At 71.8% G+C, this 15,197-nt stretch overlaps 3 protein-coding genes across 9 annotated transcripts; 2 read left to right on the top strand and 1 right to left on the bottom strand.

Moving 5' to 3' along the window:
• Positions 1–1,168: 1,168 nt before the first annotated feature.
• DUS1L (dihydrouridine synthase 1 like) lies at positions 1,169–5,157 on the top strand (the record flags this gene model as incomplete). Its single annotated transcript, XM_084238115.1, has 12 exons — positions 1,169–1,405; positions 1,699–1,807; positions 2,066–2,116; positions 2,269–2,381; positions 2,581–2,663; positions 2,747–2,850; positions 2,988–3,132; positions 3,322–3,418; positions 3,492–3,580; positions 3,915–4,060; positions 4,408–4,445; positions 4,699–5,157. The coding sequence occupies 12 exons, from the start codon at positions 1,169–1,171 to the stop codon at positions 5,155–5,157; spliced, it is 1,671 nt and encodes a 556-aa protein (XP_084094241.1).
• Positions 5,158–5,272: 115 nt separating this feature from the next.
• GPS1 (G protein pathway suppressor 1) lies at positions 5,273–9,292 on the bottom strand (the record flags this gene model as incomplete). 7 transcript variants are annotated; one of them, XM_084238316.1, is made up of 14 exons in its annotated part: positions 5,273–5,651; positions 5,719–5,853; positions 5,924–6,061; positions 6,138–6,218; positions 6,291–6,396; positions 6,468–6,562; positions 6,682–6,767; positions 7,028–7,088; positions 7,200–7,277; positions 7,353–7,488; positions 7,567–7,731; positions 7,916–8,097; positions 8,373–8,465; positions 9,245–9,292. In XM_084238316.1, the coding sequence occupies 14 exons, from the start codon at positions 9,275–9,277 to the stop codon at positions 5,577–5,579; spliced, it is 1,464 nt and encodes a 487-aa protein (XP_084094442.1). In that variant the 3' UTR covers positions 5,273–5,576. The 7 variants fall into 7 exon arrangements, with proteins under 7 accessions (XP_084094442.1, XP_084094444.1, XP_084094443.1 ...); XM_084238318.1 differs by having other exon boundaries at positions 7,037–7,088; positions 9,245–9,277; XM_084238317.1 differs by having other exon boundaries at positions 7,028–7,085; positions 9,245–9,277.
• Positions 9,293–9,375: 83 nt separating this feature from the next.
• RFNG (RFNG O-fucosylpeptide 3-beta-N-acetylglucosaminyltransferase) lies at positions 9,376–11,784 on the top strand (the record flags this gene model as incomplete). Its single annotated transcript, XM_084238114.1, has 8 exons — positions 9,376–9,648; positions 9,783–9,831; positions 10,235–10,337; positions 10,444–10,597; positions 10,786–10,874; positions 10,943–11,108; positions 11,499–11,584; positions 11,670–11,784. The coding sequence occupies 8 exons, from the start codon at positions 9,376–9,378 to the stop codon at positions 11,782–11,784; spliced, it is 1,035 nt and encodes a 344-aa protein (XP_084094240.1).
• Between the last annotated feature and the right edge of the window lie 3,413 nt (positions 11,785–15,197).

Below are 15,197 nucleotides of genomic sequence, written 5' to 3'. Positions count from 1 at the left end.
TCGCGTGTGATGGGGAGTCACAAAAGCAGGGGCGACTGGGCGTTCCTTTTCCCCACCCAGGCCCTGCGGCCCCGCCGAGCCAGGGCGGCCGGTGCGCGGGGCCTGCGGACACGCTGGGGCGCCGGGGCGCGTCCCCCCAGGGGCCGGCGGGCTCGCCTCCGGCCCAACCGCCCTGCCCCGGGCCCAGCGGGCCGCCCTTCCCAGCGTCGGGAGGTACCGGGGCGCGGCCTGGAGAAGTGGGGCGCAGGGCCCGGGCGGGCGGTGGCCGAGTCCGGGCTCGGAGGGGGCCGGGCCGGCCCGAAGCTCGCGCCTGCGGCCCCCGCGGGAAACCGCGGCCTCCGCCCGAGTCGGCGGCCGCGCCGGCCCTGCGGGAAGCCGAGGCCTCGAGGGCGGCGGAGCCCCGGCCCCCGACCCGGCCCCGGCCCCGACTCGAACCCCGGCGCCGGGCCCGACCCCCGGCCCCGCCGCGAGCCCCGGCCCCTCCGCGAGCGGGCGCGGTTTCCCGGGGACGCGTTTCCCGACGCACGCGGGCCGCCCGGACCGCCCAGGCGAAGCACCTTCCGGCGGCGCTGGGCCCGGCGGCCCGGCAGCTGCCCGCCCCGAGCGGCACCGCGCCCGACCGCCCGCGAGCCGGGCCGGCGTGTAGGTGGGGGCCGCGGGGCCGGGCCGGGCCGCTCGCGCGTCCGTAGCCATTTCCGAAAACCCCCACCCCGCGAGCGGGCGCCGCGGCAGGTGCCGGGCGGGGCCTGCGGAGCCGCCCGCGCGCCGCCGAGGGGCGCCCTCGCGCCGGGCAGCCGGCCCCGGGCAGGCAGGGCCCCCGCGGCCCAGCGGGTCGCCTCCCAGCGACACCCCGGAGCAGCGCGGGGGGCAGGCTGGGCGGAGGCCCTGCCGGGGGGCCCCGCCTGGCGGGCGGCCGGGGCGCCTCTCCTGGGGCCGGGCTCCGGCCACCTGGCGGCCGGGACGAGGCCGCGGGTCGCGTCTCCCGGGGGCCAGGGGCGTGAAGGCCGGGCGGGGCCTGCCCAGGGCCCCCTGCCGGGCCCAGCTGGGGCGCTGGGCTCTTGACCCGCACCGCCTGCTGCCAGGGGGCACGCCTGTGCCCGCGGGTGGCCCCGGAGTGCCCCTGCAGGGGGCTCCCGCTGAGCCCGACCTCTCCCCTAGGGCGCAGACCATGCCGAAGCTGCAGGGCTTCGAGTTCTGGAGCCGCACCCTGGGGGGGGCCCGCCACGTGGTGGCCCCTATGGTGGACCAGAGCGAGCTGGCCTGGAGGCTGCTGAGCCGGCGCCACGGGGCCCAGCTCTGCTACACGCCCATGCTGCACGCCCAGGTCTTCGTCCGCGACGCCAACTACCGGAAGGAGAACCTGTACTGTGCCGTGTGCCCCGAGGACCGGCCCCTCATCGTGCAGGTGGGTGGCCCAGAAGGTCCAGCCACTGCCCACAGCGGCAGGGACCTGAGGGGAGGGCCTGGCGAGCGTGGGGACCTGCCCCGTGCTGCCCAGAAGCGGTCTACCCACCGGCCTAGGAGCTGGGCCAGGCGTCACCCACAGACCCCGGGCTCTGCTCTCATCAACGGGGACCCCTGGTGCTGTGGGGACACGTCCACCCTCTCCCAGAGAGGACGCCTGTGGCCACCCCCCACCAGGTCACCCGAGGGGCCAGACCGCCTGCCTCGGGCCCCGTGACACCCGTGTCCTTCCAGTTCTGTGCCAACGACCCCGAGGTGTTCGTCCAGGCAGCTCTCCTGGCCCAGGACTACTGTGACGCCATCGACCTGAACCTGGGGTGCCCGCAGATGATTGCCAAGAGAGGTGAGGGCCACGCCGGCACTCGGGCTCAGGTCCCTGCACAGTGCCAAGGCAGGCTGGTCCTGGGGACCGTCCTCAGCTCCTCCCCTCGTGGGCCCTAGCACCGCTTTTGCAGGGGTGGGGCCAGTGTCCGCTCTGCGTCCAGGGTGCAGGGGGGCTGGCGGCGCGTCCCCACCCAGCCCGGTGTCTGCCCTGGCTGGGGACGCTCTCCCGGCTGCTGGCGAGTGGGGGCGGCTGCAGAGGCGGTGCTTGTCCCCACAGGTCACTACGGCGCCTTCCTGCAGGAGGAGTGGGACCTGCTCCAGCGGATGAGTGAGTCGGCCGTGGGAGGTCGCGCGTCGCCTACACCCTCAGAGCCAGACCGGGGTTGAGGGGGTGGGCTGAGGCTCCGTCCTGCCGCAGGGCCCTGGGTGTGCGCTGTGGGCCCCACAGCCTGGGGTGAGCGCTGGGTTTTTCTCCCCCAGTCCTGCTGGCCCACGAGAAACTCTCTGTCCCTGTCACGTGCAAAATCCGCGTCTTCCCAGAGATCGACAAGACGGTGCGCTACGCCCAGATGCTGGAGCAGGCCGGCTGCCAGGTGAGGCCGGCCGCCCTGCCCACCGCGGCGGGCCTGTGCCAATGGGGCGGTCCTGCCCGGGGAGCCCCTCGGGACTTTCCTTCATGGCGAGTGGGGCTCACCGGTGCACGGGCCGGCCTGACTTGTGCGGGAGGAGACCCTGGGGTGGGCCAGGCTGTGGGTGGGCCGGGGGCGCGGCTGAGCAGCCCCCCTGCCCCAGCTGCTGACCGTGCACGGGCGCACCAAGGAGCAGAAGGGGCCTTTGTCGGGCGCTGCATCCTGGGAGCACATCAAGGCTGTGCGGTGAGTGCTCAGCTGCGGGGCGGGCCCGGGCTGGGGTGGGGTGGGGCTCCCCTCTGAGCGCCCACCCCCGCCCGCCCGCCCAGGAAGGCGGTGACCATCCCCGTGTTCGCCAACGGGAACATCCGGAGCCTGCATGACGTCGAGCGCTGCCTCCGGGACACGGGGGTGCAGGGGGTCATGAGCGCAGGTGAGCCCCGCCCTGCCCGCCCCTCGCGTGGCCAGTCACAGGCCAGTGGCCAGCCGGCCCCTGGCGTGTGACATGGCGGGGGTGCACCCCAGGGCCTGGGGCACGCCCGCCGCAGCCTCGAGCCCCATCTCTCCCAGAGGGCAACCTGCACAACCCCGCGCTGTTTGAGGGCCGCAGCCCGGCCGTGTGGGAGCTGGCCGAGGAGTACCTGGACCTCGTGCGGCAGCACCCCTGCCCCCTGTCCTACGTCCGGGCCCACCTCTTCAAGCTGTGGCACCACACGTGAGTTGCCCGCACAGCAACCATGAGGGGAGCCCCGCTTGGGACGTGGGGGGTGTGATGCGGGCCCCCCGGAAACAGCGGCCAGAGCACGCCCGCGAGGTCGCCTGGGAGGGAGGGGCACACGGCGAGGCCGGGGGAGCCGGGGGCCCTGTAGCGCAGGCGGGCAGGCGTGATGAGCCCTGGTCTCAGGCTGCAGGTGCACCAGCAGCTCCGGGAGGAGCTGGCCAAGGCCAAGACCCTGGAGGGTGTCGCCACAGTGAGTCAGGAGCTGAAGCTGCGGAGCCAGGCAGGTGCTGGGCTGCGGGCCGGGTGGCCAGTGAGCATGGGCTCGTGACCGAGGGAGCTCTGGGCTGTTGCAGGAGGACATGTCCAGGCAGAAGGAGGGAGAGGGACCTTCGGGCGGCCTGCCTTTCTTCCACTGGATCTGCCAGCCCTACTTCCGGCCAGGGTGAGCCCAGCACCAGCTCTGGGGTGGGGGGGGGGCGCGTGGGGCCCCCCACTGGTCACTCTGGGCTCTGCTGGTCGGTCAGCACTCAGGGCTACCATTGCTTCCCAGCAGATGCTTCCTAAGCCCACCCATCCCGGTGGGCTGGGCCCTGGCGTCCTGCAGGTCTTCGGGGGCCAGTGGCTGAGGCCCTAGGGGCGGCACCCCAAGACCCGGGTGTGGGAGGCGTGGCTCATTGCATCCTGTACCCCAGCTTCTGCTCAGCCATCCAGCCCTAACCCGGGAGCACGGCGAGTGGGGGTCTGTCCTGGGCTTTGCCACTGCCTTTCCCACTCAGACCCAAGGAGGGGAGCCAGGAGAGTGGAGGGGCCCGAAGCAAGCGGGCCCTGGAGGAGGAGGAAGGTGGCTCAGAGGGCTTGTCCAGGAACAAGCAGAAGAAGCAGCTGAGGAACCCGCGCAAGACCTTCGACCCCTCGCTGAGACGTGAGGGCCTGGGGGGCGGGGGCAGGGGCAGGGGCAGGGGCAGCCCTGGGCCCTCCCCACCTGCATCCTGCTGCGCTCACGGGGCTCCATGGCCGCCGGAGGCAGGGAGCTGGTGTGCCAGCCACGCAGCAGGGGCGCTGCGGTCGTGGCTGGTCCTGGGCCAGCCCCCAGACCCGGCCGCTCTGGCCGTGGGGAGACCGGCAGGAGGGCCCTCACCCAGGTGAGGCCGCTCCTGAGGGCCCCTGTGGCCCTGGCTGCGGGGGAGAGCGAGGACACCCAGGGGCGGGCCTAGGCGGGCATGTGGGGCTCGCCTTGCCCGCCGGCACCGACTCTGGTTCTTTTCCCAGCGAAATACGCCAAGTGCGACCAGTGTGGGAACCCGAAGGTGAGGCGGAGCCCCGGGTGGGCCGGGGAGGGGCGGGGCGGCCCCGCCCCAGCTCACCCCCGCCACGGCGCCCCGCCCCCCCCAGGGCAGCAGATGTGTGTTTGACCTGTGCCGCGGCTGCTGCAAGAAGCGGGCCTTCCGGGAGACGGCGGACTGCCCAGGTGGGCGCGGAGCTGAGGCCGGCCCATGCCAGCACCCCCCACCTCGCCCCCGCCCCCCATCTAAGCCCCCTTCCCCTCTCGCCCTCTGCCAGGTCACGGGTTGCTTTTTAAGACCAAACTGGAGAAGTCTCTGGCCTGCAAGGGGGCCCAGCCCAGGCTGCAGGAGCCTCAGCAGGCGGCCTCCCCGCGGTCCTGGCCAGCGCCCTGGCCTGAAGGGCCAGCCGGGGCTCCGCTGCCCCCCTCACCGCCCCCAGGAATGCCAGGGAGGCCGGACGCTTGGGGGGCACCATGCCTTCCGCTCAGGGAACCTCCCGCTACGTAACACGGAGGACGAGCCAGCGGCCCCCACCCCGGCCGGGCCTGCCGACCCTGCCGTGCGCCCGCAGCCAACAATAAACCCTTTCCAAGCCACACGTGCAGCGCCAGTGGTGCCAGGGGGCGGGCGTGGGGCCTGCGCGCGGGCCAGGCGGAGGGCCATCCGCCTCGATCTGCATTTTAGCCACGGAACCTCCCAAAGAGAGAGCAGGACACCAGCCCCACTCGCTGCCTAAATGTGGGGGGCCGGGGGGAACAGGGTTTGGGCCGAGGGGCTGCCTCAGAACCTGACCCCAGGGGGAGTCCTCAGGACCCTCGCGGGCAAGAACAGTGCAAAGGCGTGTTCTCAGGCTGCCCTTTAATGGACGAGACTCAGCGGCCCCCTCAGCAGGTGGACGGGGCGGGTGGTGGTGCCGCTGGGGCCGGGGCGCTGCAGGCGAGCTCTGTCCGCAACGCCTGGACCCAGGACCCCCGCACGGGAGGCTGCAGGTTGGAGGGGCACGACAAGCGTGGCCCGGGGTCTGCTCTCCAGCGGCCGGGCCTTGGCAAGTGGGCCGCGGACGGCCCCTCCAGGCGTGCCGCGCAGGCAGGCGGAGGCCAGGGTCCGGGGCGGGGCGAGGGGGAGACGTCCTGCAGCCCGGCTGCCGCGGCGGCCTCACATGTTGGTGCTCATCCGGGACTGGCTGTTGGCCGGGGTCAGCTCCCCCTGGCTTCCTTCCCGGGGCGGGGACTGTGCGGAGACATGGCCGCTCAGCCTGGGCGGTGGGGCCGCCCCAGCCCGGCCGCCCAGCCCTCACCTTGACGTGGATCTGGTTCCGCAGCACGGCCGCCCGCAGGATCATGGCTTTGGCACGGCGCTGGAACTCCTTGCCCATCAGCAGGGACTTCTCGAAGGTGGTGCTGCGCTGGTCCACGTCCCGGGCGTATAGGATCTGGGGGGACGAGGGCTCAGCACCAGCCCCACCCTGCCCCCCGGCCCTGCCCTGCCCGCCCGCCCGCCACCTTGCTGTGGGAGTCGATGCGGGCGTTGATGAGCCCCTCCAGGATGAGCTGCGTCAGCTCGTCTTCCAGCGCCGCCACCGTGGTGTTGAAGGCCGTGGCCATCTTGCGCATGTCCGCCGACACGTAGGGGCTGAAATACTGGGGCAGAGGGAGCGTCGGCTGCCCCGCGGCCGACCCAGCCGCCGGCCCTGCGTGCTCCGCCCCCCGCACTTACCTGGATGAGGGCCCGGTTCCGGATCTGCGTGTACAGGGTCCTGACGTGGGGGGCCAGGTACATGTCCAAGAGCAGGTTGTCCTGCGAGCAGAGCTGTCAGGGCCGCCCACACGGGCCCCCCAGGCTCCTCCCCGCCACAGGCCGGGGCCTCACCTTCATCTCGTCCAGCATCTTCAGGCACGAGGCGTACTTGGACTCGTAGAACTTGAAGATGATGTCACGCACCTGCGGCTCCAGCTCCAGGAACAGCTTGAAGGAGCTGCAGACACAGGGGCCTCAGAGCTGCCCGGTGCAGGCCAGGCCCGGGGGCTGTGGCCGCCCTGCACCCACCTGCTGGCGATGACGTTGCGCTGCAGCTCCTGCCGGTCGAAGGTGGCCAAGGCACACAGGCCCCCGTAGATGGCCACGTTGCTGGGGGAGAGCAGCTGGGGGCCAGAGAGGTGGGGCCCGGGGCTGGGGTCAAGAGCTAGAGCTGGGGCGGCCCCAGCCCTCACCCCTCAGAGGAGGCCGGGCCCCGTGGGAGACCGCGGCCCAGAGCCCTCACCTCGGGGAAGTCGCAGTGATCGAAGGAGGCCAGCAGGAAGCACTTGGCAGCCTGCTTGTACTTGCGCGCCGCCAGCTCGGCCAGACCTGGGTGGGGGAAGAGCTCTAGCTCCCGAGGGGGCTGCCGGAGCCCCCAGCGCCGCAGACAAGTCCTGGCAGTCGGGAGGCTGCTGCCCAAGCGCCGCTGCTTCCCAGGATATGCAGCCTGGCTCCGCAGAGCGGGGGGCAGGGTCCCCGCTGCGACCCGCCCCCCAGGTGTGAAGACCCGACAGGACAAGCCCTCAAGGGGGGGGGGGGGGGAGGGGGTCGGGGTCAGCTGTGTCCTGCTCAGGGCCAAGAGCCCTCACCTGCGGCACACTTGAGCTTGGTGAGGATGGCCTGGGTCTGGCTGTCCCGCTCCCCTCGCTGCTGCAGGGGAAGGGGGCACCGTGAGCAGAGCAGACGCCACCCCCCTCACGGGGCGGCCCCGGCCCTGGCCTGAGTGGAGGACGAGGCTGGTCGAGGGCCGGGTGGCAGTACCTCGGCGATTTCTGGGGTGGACTCGGCCTTGCTGACGTAGCTGAGCACGTGAGACCAGTTCTGCAAGTAGACGCTGACCTGCGGGGGCGGGCCCACTCAGCGGGGTGCCCCACCGCGGGGTGACAGCCCCCCACCGCTGTGCGCAGCGCCCACCTTGATGACGTTGAGGCACATGTTGATGACGTGCTTGGCGCTGGTGCAGTAGTCCCGGGCCCGGGAGTAACACTTGAGGGCGTTGCTGAGGTCCCCGCAGTCGAGGTAGTGGTCACCGAGGTCGTCGTGGCCGCGCCTGTGGGCCCGGCGGTGAGTGGAGAGTGGGGGAGGGGGGGAGGGGGGAGGGGGGGGAGGGGACCACCGTGACCAGCACCTGATGCTCTCCTTGATGGAGTTGCCCTTGTAGTTCTTCAGGTCTGTGTCCAGCTTCTCCAGCTTCAGCAGGGCCTTCTTGCGCGTGGCCTCTACCCAGGCCGTGTCCAGGGGTGGGGGCTCCACACCGCTCTCAGGGATGGCGTCAGGGGCGCTCTGCAGCTCCCTGGGGGGGCCTGGCTGTCAGGGCCTGGTGGGCAAGTCGGGGGGCCTGCCTGCCCCTGCCCTGCCAGGAGGGCACCCCACTGGCTCTGGATGCTGGCCAGTCCCCATCCAGGAGCCCCCACGATAGACCTGCAGGCGCCCTCCCCAGGCCTCCCAGCCCTCCCTGGCTGAGGCCCCGGCCCCACCTGGTGGCCTCCGAGAGCTTCCGATGGATCTCCTCGTACATGTCCACGTTGAATGTCCTCTGCACGAAGGACAGGGCCATCTTCAGGGCCTCCACCCGCAGCGGGGGGCAGTGGTCAGCAATGAACTGCAGGCGCTCGATGCGCATCAGGCCGCTGTAGCTGGCTGCGTACTGCTCCAGGTCCTGGGGGGGACACGGGTGAGGGGCTGCTCCAGGTCCTGGGGGACACGGATGAGGGGCCACCCCAGGCCCTGCCCACCATGGACCTGAGAGCTGGGAAAGGCCGTCCGGTGGGGTCACCAGGGACCCCTGGAGGAGAGCTCTGCGGGTCTCACTGGCCTGCGCGGCGCCCGGGGAGGGGGTGCTGGGTAACACGCCCGCGGAGGCGGCTGGAACCCCTAAGTCCGAGGTCAGGTGGGCTCCGACCGCACCCCGGAGGGCCCCTCGCGGCTCCGTACCAGGGTGGGGTTCTCCACCACGTAGTTGACATCGGGGGCGTTCTGCGGGTCCTCCTGGGGGTCCACGTCGATCTGCATGGGCTCCACGGCCCCCTGCAACACGGCGGGACCTTGGCACCGCGGGGGGCAGGCGGGGCGGGCGCGGGGGGCAGGCGGGGCGGGCGCGGGGGGCAGGCGGGGCGGGCGGGGGGTGGCGGGGCGGGCGCGGGGGGCGGCGGGGCGGGCGGGCGCTGGGGGGCAGGCGGGGCGGGCGGGCGCTGGGGGGCAGGCGGGGCGGGCGCGGGGGGCAGGCGGGGCGGGCGCGGGGGGCAGGCGGGGCGGGCGGGGGGTGGCGGGGCGGGCGCGGGGGGCGGCGGGGCGGGCGGGCGCTGGGGGGCAGGCGGGGCGGGCGGGCGCTGGGGGGCAGGCGGGGCGGGCGCGGGGGGCAGGCGGGGCGGGCGCGGGGGGCAGGCGGGGCGGGCGGGGGGTGGCGGGGCGGGCGCGGGGGGCGGCGGGGCGGGCGGGCGCTGGGGGGCAGGCGGGGCGGGCGGGCGCTGGGGGGCAGGCGGGGCGGGCGCGGGGGGTGGCGGGGCGGGCGGCGGGGAGGGCGGGCGCGGGGGGCAGGCGGGGCGGGCGGGGGGTGGCGGGGCGGGCGCGGGGGGCGGCGGGGCGGGCGGGCGCTGGGGGGCAGGCGGGGCGGGCGCGGGGGGCAGGCGGGGCGGGCGGGGCGGGCGGCGGGGCGGGCGGGCGCGGTGGGGGGCGGGCGGGGCGGGCGCGCTGGGGGTCGCCCTCCCCCGGGGTCCGCTCCGCGCGCGGCCCGAGGCGCGGCCGGCGGCGGGGGGGGGGCGGGCCGGGCCGGGCCGGGCCGGGCCGGGCCGGGCCGGGCGCGGTACCTGCAGGCTGAACACCTGGACCGGCAGCGGCATCTTCGCTCCGCGTCCGCTTCCGGGGCAGGAGGCGCTTCCGGGTCGCGGCGCCTTAAAGGGGCCGCGCGCGCGGGCGGAGCCGCCGGTGCCGCGGCCGCATGAGCCGCGCGCGGGGCGCGCTGTGCCGGGGCTGCCTCGCCGCGGCCGCCGCCCTGGCCGCGCTGCTGCTGCTGCCGCTGCCGCTGCCCCGCGCGCCCGCCCCGGCCCCGGCGCCCGCCCCGGCCCCGGCCCCGGCCCGCCGCCCCGGCCCGCCCGCCGCGCCCCGCCTGCGGCCCGACGACGTCTTCATCGCGGTCAAGACCACGCGGCGGAACCACGGGCCGCGCCTCGGGCTGCTGCTGCGCACCTGGATCTCCCGCGCCCGCCGGCAGGTGCGCCCGGCCCGCCCCGCCCCGCCCCGCCCCGCCCCGCCGGCCCGCGCAGCCCCCCGCGCCCCCCAGCCCGGCCTGGGGACAGCTGCCCGGGCGGGCGCGCACCGGCCGGACCTCACGCCCTGTCTCCCCAGACGTTCATCTTCACCGACGGGGACGACCCCGAGCTGCGGCTGCAGGGAGGTGAGCGCGCTCCGGCCCCGCCGTCTTTCCTGGCCCCTGGGATGGGCCGGGTAGGGGCAGACCCGCCTCGCGCCCCTGCGGGCCTCCTCCAGGGCTCCCCTGCCAGCCCGGCCCCTCCTCCCTGTCCCCGCTGGGCCTCGGGCTGGTGCCACGTCCAGGGAAAGCCTGGGGGGGCATCCCCCCACCCAGGCTCATCTCGCAGGCCTGGGCCACCTCAGCCTCTGTCCCGGGGCCCTGGCAGGTGTCATGGGCCCGGACCTGAGGTCAGCAGCAGCCTGGGGGGTGAGCCGAGCTGGGACGGGTGGGGTCCAGCCTCGGGACCTGCAGCAGGGTCAGGTGTAGGCACGCTCGCCCAGACCTGGGGGGCTGGCTGGGCCCCCACACGCCTCATCCTGTTCTCCAGGGAGCCACGTGGTCAACACCAACTGCTCGGCTGTGCGCACCCGCCAGGCGCTGTGCTGCAAGATGTCGGTGGAGTACGACAAGTTCATCGAGTCAGGGCGCAAGTGCGTGTTGGCCTGGCCAGGCCTGGACCCCGCCTCCCCCCCTGGCAGCCCCCGCGGGCGGGGCAGGGCCGGGCCTGGCTTGTAGGCTGAGACTCCCGACCCCCAGGTGGTTCTGCCACGTGGACGATGACAACTACGTGAACCCCCGGGGTTTGCTGCAGCTGCTGTCCGCCTTCTCCCCCAGCCAGGACGTGTACTTGGGGCGGCCCAGCCTGGACCACCCCATTGAGGCCACCGAGCGGGTCCAGGGAGGTGGAACCGTGAGTGGCCGCGGGGCAGGCGGCAGGGGAGAGCGGCCGGCGGGGCCTCATCCCCCACAGGTCCTGGGTGGGTGTGGGCACTGGGCAGGGGCAATGGCCGCGGGGAGCGATGAACCCCACAGGCCTAGTGCCCCTTTCCTGAGGGGCAGCTTCAGGAGGGGTGTTTCTGACCAGCATCCCCCCTCCAGGTGACCACCGTCAAGTTTTGGTTCGCGACTGGGGGTGCTGGTTTCTGCCTGAGCCGGGGCCTCGCCCTCAAGATGAGCCCTTGGGCCAGGTAAGGGCAGGGGTGCCCTGGGGTGGGGGCCTGGGGTGGGGCGAGGCCCTGACTGCTCCCGCCTGCAGCATGGGCAGCTTCATGAGCACGGCAGAGCGGGTGCGGCTGCCGGATGACTGCACCGTGGGCTACATCGTGGAGGGGCTGCTGGGCGCCCACCTGCGGCCCAGCGCGCTCTTCCACTCCCACCTGGAGAACCTGCGGCGCCTGCCGCCCGACAGCGTGCCTCAGCAGGTACGTGCCCCAGCGGGTACGCCCCACCATCACCCAGAGGCTACTCTCACAAGGCCGCAGTGGGTGTAGTTGAGGGCCAGAGCTGCAGAGACGCGGTGGGGGCCCTAGACGTGTCTTGCAGGTCCGGAGAGGGGTCACCGGCTTTGCACGGGGGCTGCCCTGTCCGGGACGGGGCCCAGGTCCTCGGGGCAGCATACAGACACCTGGTGGAGACCAGCCTGCTGAGGAGGAAAGGCCGTGGGTCTGCACCACTAGACCCCCGCTGGGCACTGGCCGCTCTCCTGGGGTGTCTCCCAGTGTGCAGGGCCCTTGGGCTGCTCCCCAATGAGCAGGGCCACAGGGTGGTGGCCATGGCCCCCAGATGGTGCCTCATCTGTCTTTCCCGCCCAGGTCACACTGAGCTACGGGGGTCCAGAGAACCCCCAGAACGTGGTGAACGTGGCCGGAGGCTTCAGCCTGCAGCAGGACCCCACGCGGTGAGGGGTGGGGGAGCTGCGCGGTGAGCAGGGCGGGAGAGCGGCCGCCGCCCCTCCCACAGCCCTGACCCTTGTCTCCCCCCAGGTTCAAGTCTGTCCACTGCCTGCTCTACCCCGACACGGACTGGTGTCCTGCGAGGCAGCAGGCCCACCGCGCCTCCCAAGGACCCTCAGCCCGCCCAGGGCCGCCTCTGCCATAGGTGCAGGTGGGCGATGCCCCACCCACGGGGGCAAGCAGAACTGCCCCTCCGGCCGGGGCTCCCTGAGGCTGGTCCGCAGGCCCCCACGGCCCCTGGGCAGGCCAGGTGAACGCGGCCCCGGGAGCGCGAGCCTGGGAGTTTCACATCACACGCAGCCGCCCAGGAGAGAGCAGGTGCCGGTCGGCCTCCCAGACAGGCCCAGAGCCTTGCTCCCGCAGGAGAGGGCTCTCCAGGGGTGGAGGCCAGGCGGGGTTACAGCCAGGGTCCCGAGAGGGCCCTCAGCCCACCAAGGGTGACAGCTCCAGCCCCCCGCCTGCCCAATGACAAATGGGGCCACCCCCTCACCGCCACACCCAGAGGCAGCCTGGGGGCTGGTCAGTGCCTCAAGCCTGGAGGACAGCAGACCTTTGAGTTGGGGTTCCCTCTGCAGGGAGACACCCAGCCCACGCCGGCCTCCGCCCACCATGCACCACGCTGGAGGAGCAGGTGTGGGGCCTTCCCCACACCCTGCCGTTTGCTGGGAATAAAGGGGGGGGCTGGCATGGGGCCTGTCCTCATTCCGCTCAGAGGGCCCACTGAGGGGGTGCCCTGTCCGGCCCTGAACTGGAAGGAGAATGCTGGGGTCCGCAGGCCCGAAGCCCGCCCGAGGAGGACCAGGGAGTAGTCCTGAGGTGGGCAGAAACCCCCACCGCCATGAGGGGTGCTGGGCGGGGCGTCGGCGAAGGGCGGTCCCCCTGTCACAAGAGGCCGCCTCCCAGCCAGGTCATCCACCCTGGGAACGGGGCCTGGGCTCACCGCACCTCTGGGCGTCTAAGCCCCCACCCCGCTCTGCTGGGGAGCCCCACCTATGCCCAGCGCCGCGCCCCCCTCCCTGCGCCTGCGCAGGTGCGGAGCCTTCAAGGGCAGCGGCCCTGGGGAGGGCGGGCAGACCCAGGGCGGGCACCCGCGGGTCACTGGCAGGGCAGGCTCCCGGAGCCAACTGTGCGGGGCGGTGCCGGTGGGCACAGACATCCTTAGCGGGGAGGTGCTGCGGACCCGTGCCGCTCGCGGACAGCTTGGGGGTGCCTGCCCGCTGGGGCGTCTCCCCCAGAACCGACCCCCGCGGAAGCGCAGACGGGCAGGGGCCGGGCCGGGGCTCTCAACGGCAGGGAAAGAGAACCTTCCAGAATGCTGGTTTAGGCCCCTTGATCTCTCTGCAGGCTGGGGGGAGGGTGGGGGGTGTCCCCCCCCCCCCCGGGAGTGCCGGCCCGGCCCACTTGCTTAGCGTCCCAGGACCGCGGTCGAGCTGGGCGCGCGCCTCTGAGTGCGGCCGAGTTCGGATGGGCGCTTCCAGGCTGGGCTCTGGCTGTGCGAGCACATCTCAGTAAGGACTTTTGAAAGTCAACAACGATGAAAGTCTGCGTTGGAGCAGCCCTATGTTTGTAGCGGAATTTGAATTTATTAAAAACATTCCGGGTCTCCCTGTGGCCTGGGGTCAGTCTCAGGCTCTCTCTGCCGTAGCCTGAGTGCATCCCCGGCCAGGGAGCGACCCACACGGCGCAGCAGACCCTTCCCGTCTCCCCGCTGCCCCCCTCGGCAGTGGTTTCCAGTGGATCCGCCTCTTCTGCTCCCCGCTCTGTCTCTGGGGAGTCCTCTGGCTTGCACCCCAGCTCTTGTATGCATAAGTAAACCTTTCTTAAAAAATAAACTACGCTATTTAAAAAAAAAAAACACCCGGCCTCCCTACTGCACTATGAAGCTGCAGTCTCTGCCGCACGAGTTCGATCCCCGGCTGGCCAGAGAGAACAGGGTGCAGCAGACCTCTCCTGTCTCGCCCACTGCTCCCCTCAGCAGTGGATTTTGTCTGGCTGTTCTGTCTCTGGGGAGTCCTTGCATCCCCCATACCTCTGGCCTGTACCCCAGATCTTGTATGCATAAATAAGTATCTTAAAATCTTAAAAAAAAAAAAAAAGAAAGAAAATTGAAAGAATGGGGTGGAGAACTGGAGACCGAAATCCAGCACGTAGCCCTAGTCAGCACCCCCAAAAAATACAATGCCCAGAGGTGAGCCACACAGCAAGGGCAAAGCCTCCCCGTGGGAGCGAGACAGCCACCTTGGCACCCTGCCTGGCCCCGCTGCCACCTGGCCCAGCCCTGGTGCCCTCTGCTGCTGACATGATATGCCCCCCCCGGGGCACCCGAAAGCGTGGAGCCGTGCAGATGGGGGACTACCTTCCTCCCAGCTTCGTGGGTCATCGGGAAGCAAGAGTCACGCAGCAGCACTCACACACGGGCCCCTGCTGGGCACCCACCCGGCGCAGCCTGGAAGGTCTGGCAGGGCAGGGTGTGGAGTGAAGATGGGGGCAAGAGGAGGAGGAGCAGCAGGGAGGGGTGAAGGGCAGGCTGGGGGGCAGTCTCTGCCCAGGGCATCCCAGGCGGCAGCCTTCCGCCCCCACGCAACCTCATCTGGGGACCTGGCCTGGGTCACAACTGTGTCACTTAGTTCCCAGATCTGTGCTGGGGGCCGGCGAGCCACCCCAGGTCTAGACCCCCAGAGCCACAGGGGGTACCCTCCCCAAAGTGCTCTGCAGGCGCTCTGCACACTGGCCTGGACACCCTTGTTCTGGGGCAGGTAAGCGGTGCTCCTGGGCTAGGGAGCTTCTGCACACAAGGGCCCAGGGTGCTCTGCTCCTCCCCTCGCTTGAAAGAGGAGCTTTGTGGGGTCACCCCAAGAGATGTGTGCACCCCGTCCTCCAGCAGGTGGCCACAGGACTCTGTGGTTCCTCCTTCTCCACCCCCGCCGCCTCCCTGCTCCCCCTGTGGCCCTACCTCCGCAGCACCCTGTGGTCAGGTGTCAGGGAGGGGTTCCAGCCTGAGAAACGGCCCTAGGCCAAGTCCTCACGCGCCGCCGCCCGCCCGTCGCACAGCAGCAGCGCCCAGGCAGCTCTCCCAGGCCACGCAGTGGACGCTGGCTGGCATCAGGTTGGGGTGAGCCTCCTGTGCCCTCTCTACGGCCTGTTCCTCTGTTGCCCGCCCTGCCTTTCTGGGTCGTCAGATAGGGTTAGTCCGGTGCTGTTTCCTTGGCGGGTTGCACAGCTCGGCGTAGAAACAGTATTCCAGTCCGGGGCTAACACTACTCGTCACTAGTAATTTATCAAAACTCGTTCAGATCGACACGGAGCCTCCAGGCCCAGCTCTGGCCCTGGCGCTGCCGCCTCCCCCGCGGGGGACCCGGCAAGGCCCCCGCACCCAGCCTCTTAGCTCTTCTCACGCAGTCTTCCGCATACACCAGAAGCTCCACCTGCTATGTGCTTTAAATGGTCAGCCATTTTATTTTATTTTATTTTATTTTATTTTTTTTAAGATTTATTTATTTATACAAGCCCTGGGTACAGTCAGACGCGCGGGAGGGTGAGAGAATCCACCAGAGCCAG

This window comes from Talpa europaea, assembly GCF_964194135.1.
Source record: "Talpa europaea genome assembly, chromosome: 7".
Taxonomy (NCBI): Eukaryota; Metazoa; Chordata; class Mammalia; order Eulipotyphla; family Talpidae; genus Talpa; species Talpa europaea.
This window is presented reverse-complemented; position numbering and strand designations above follow the sequence as displayed.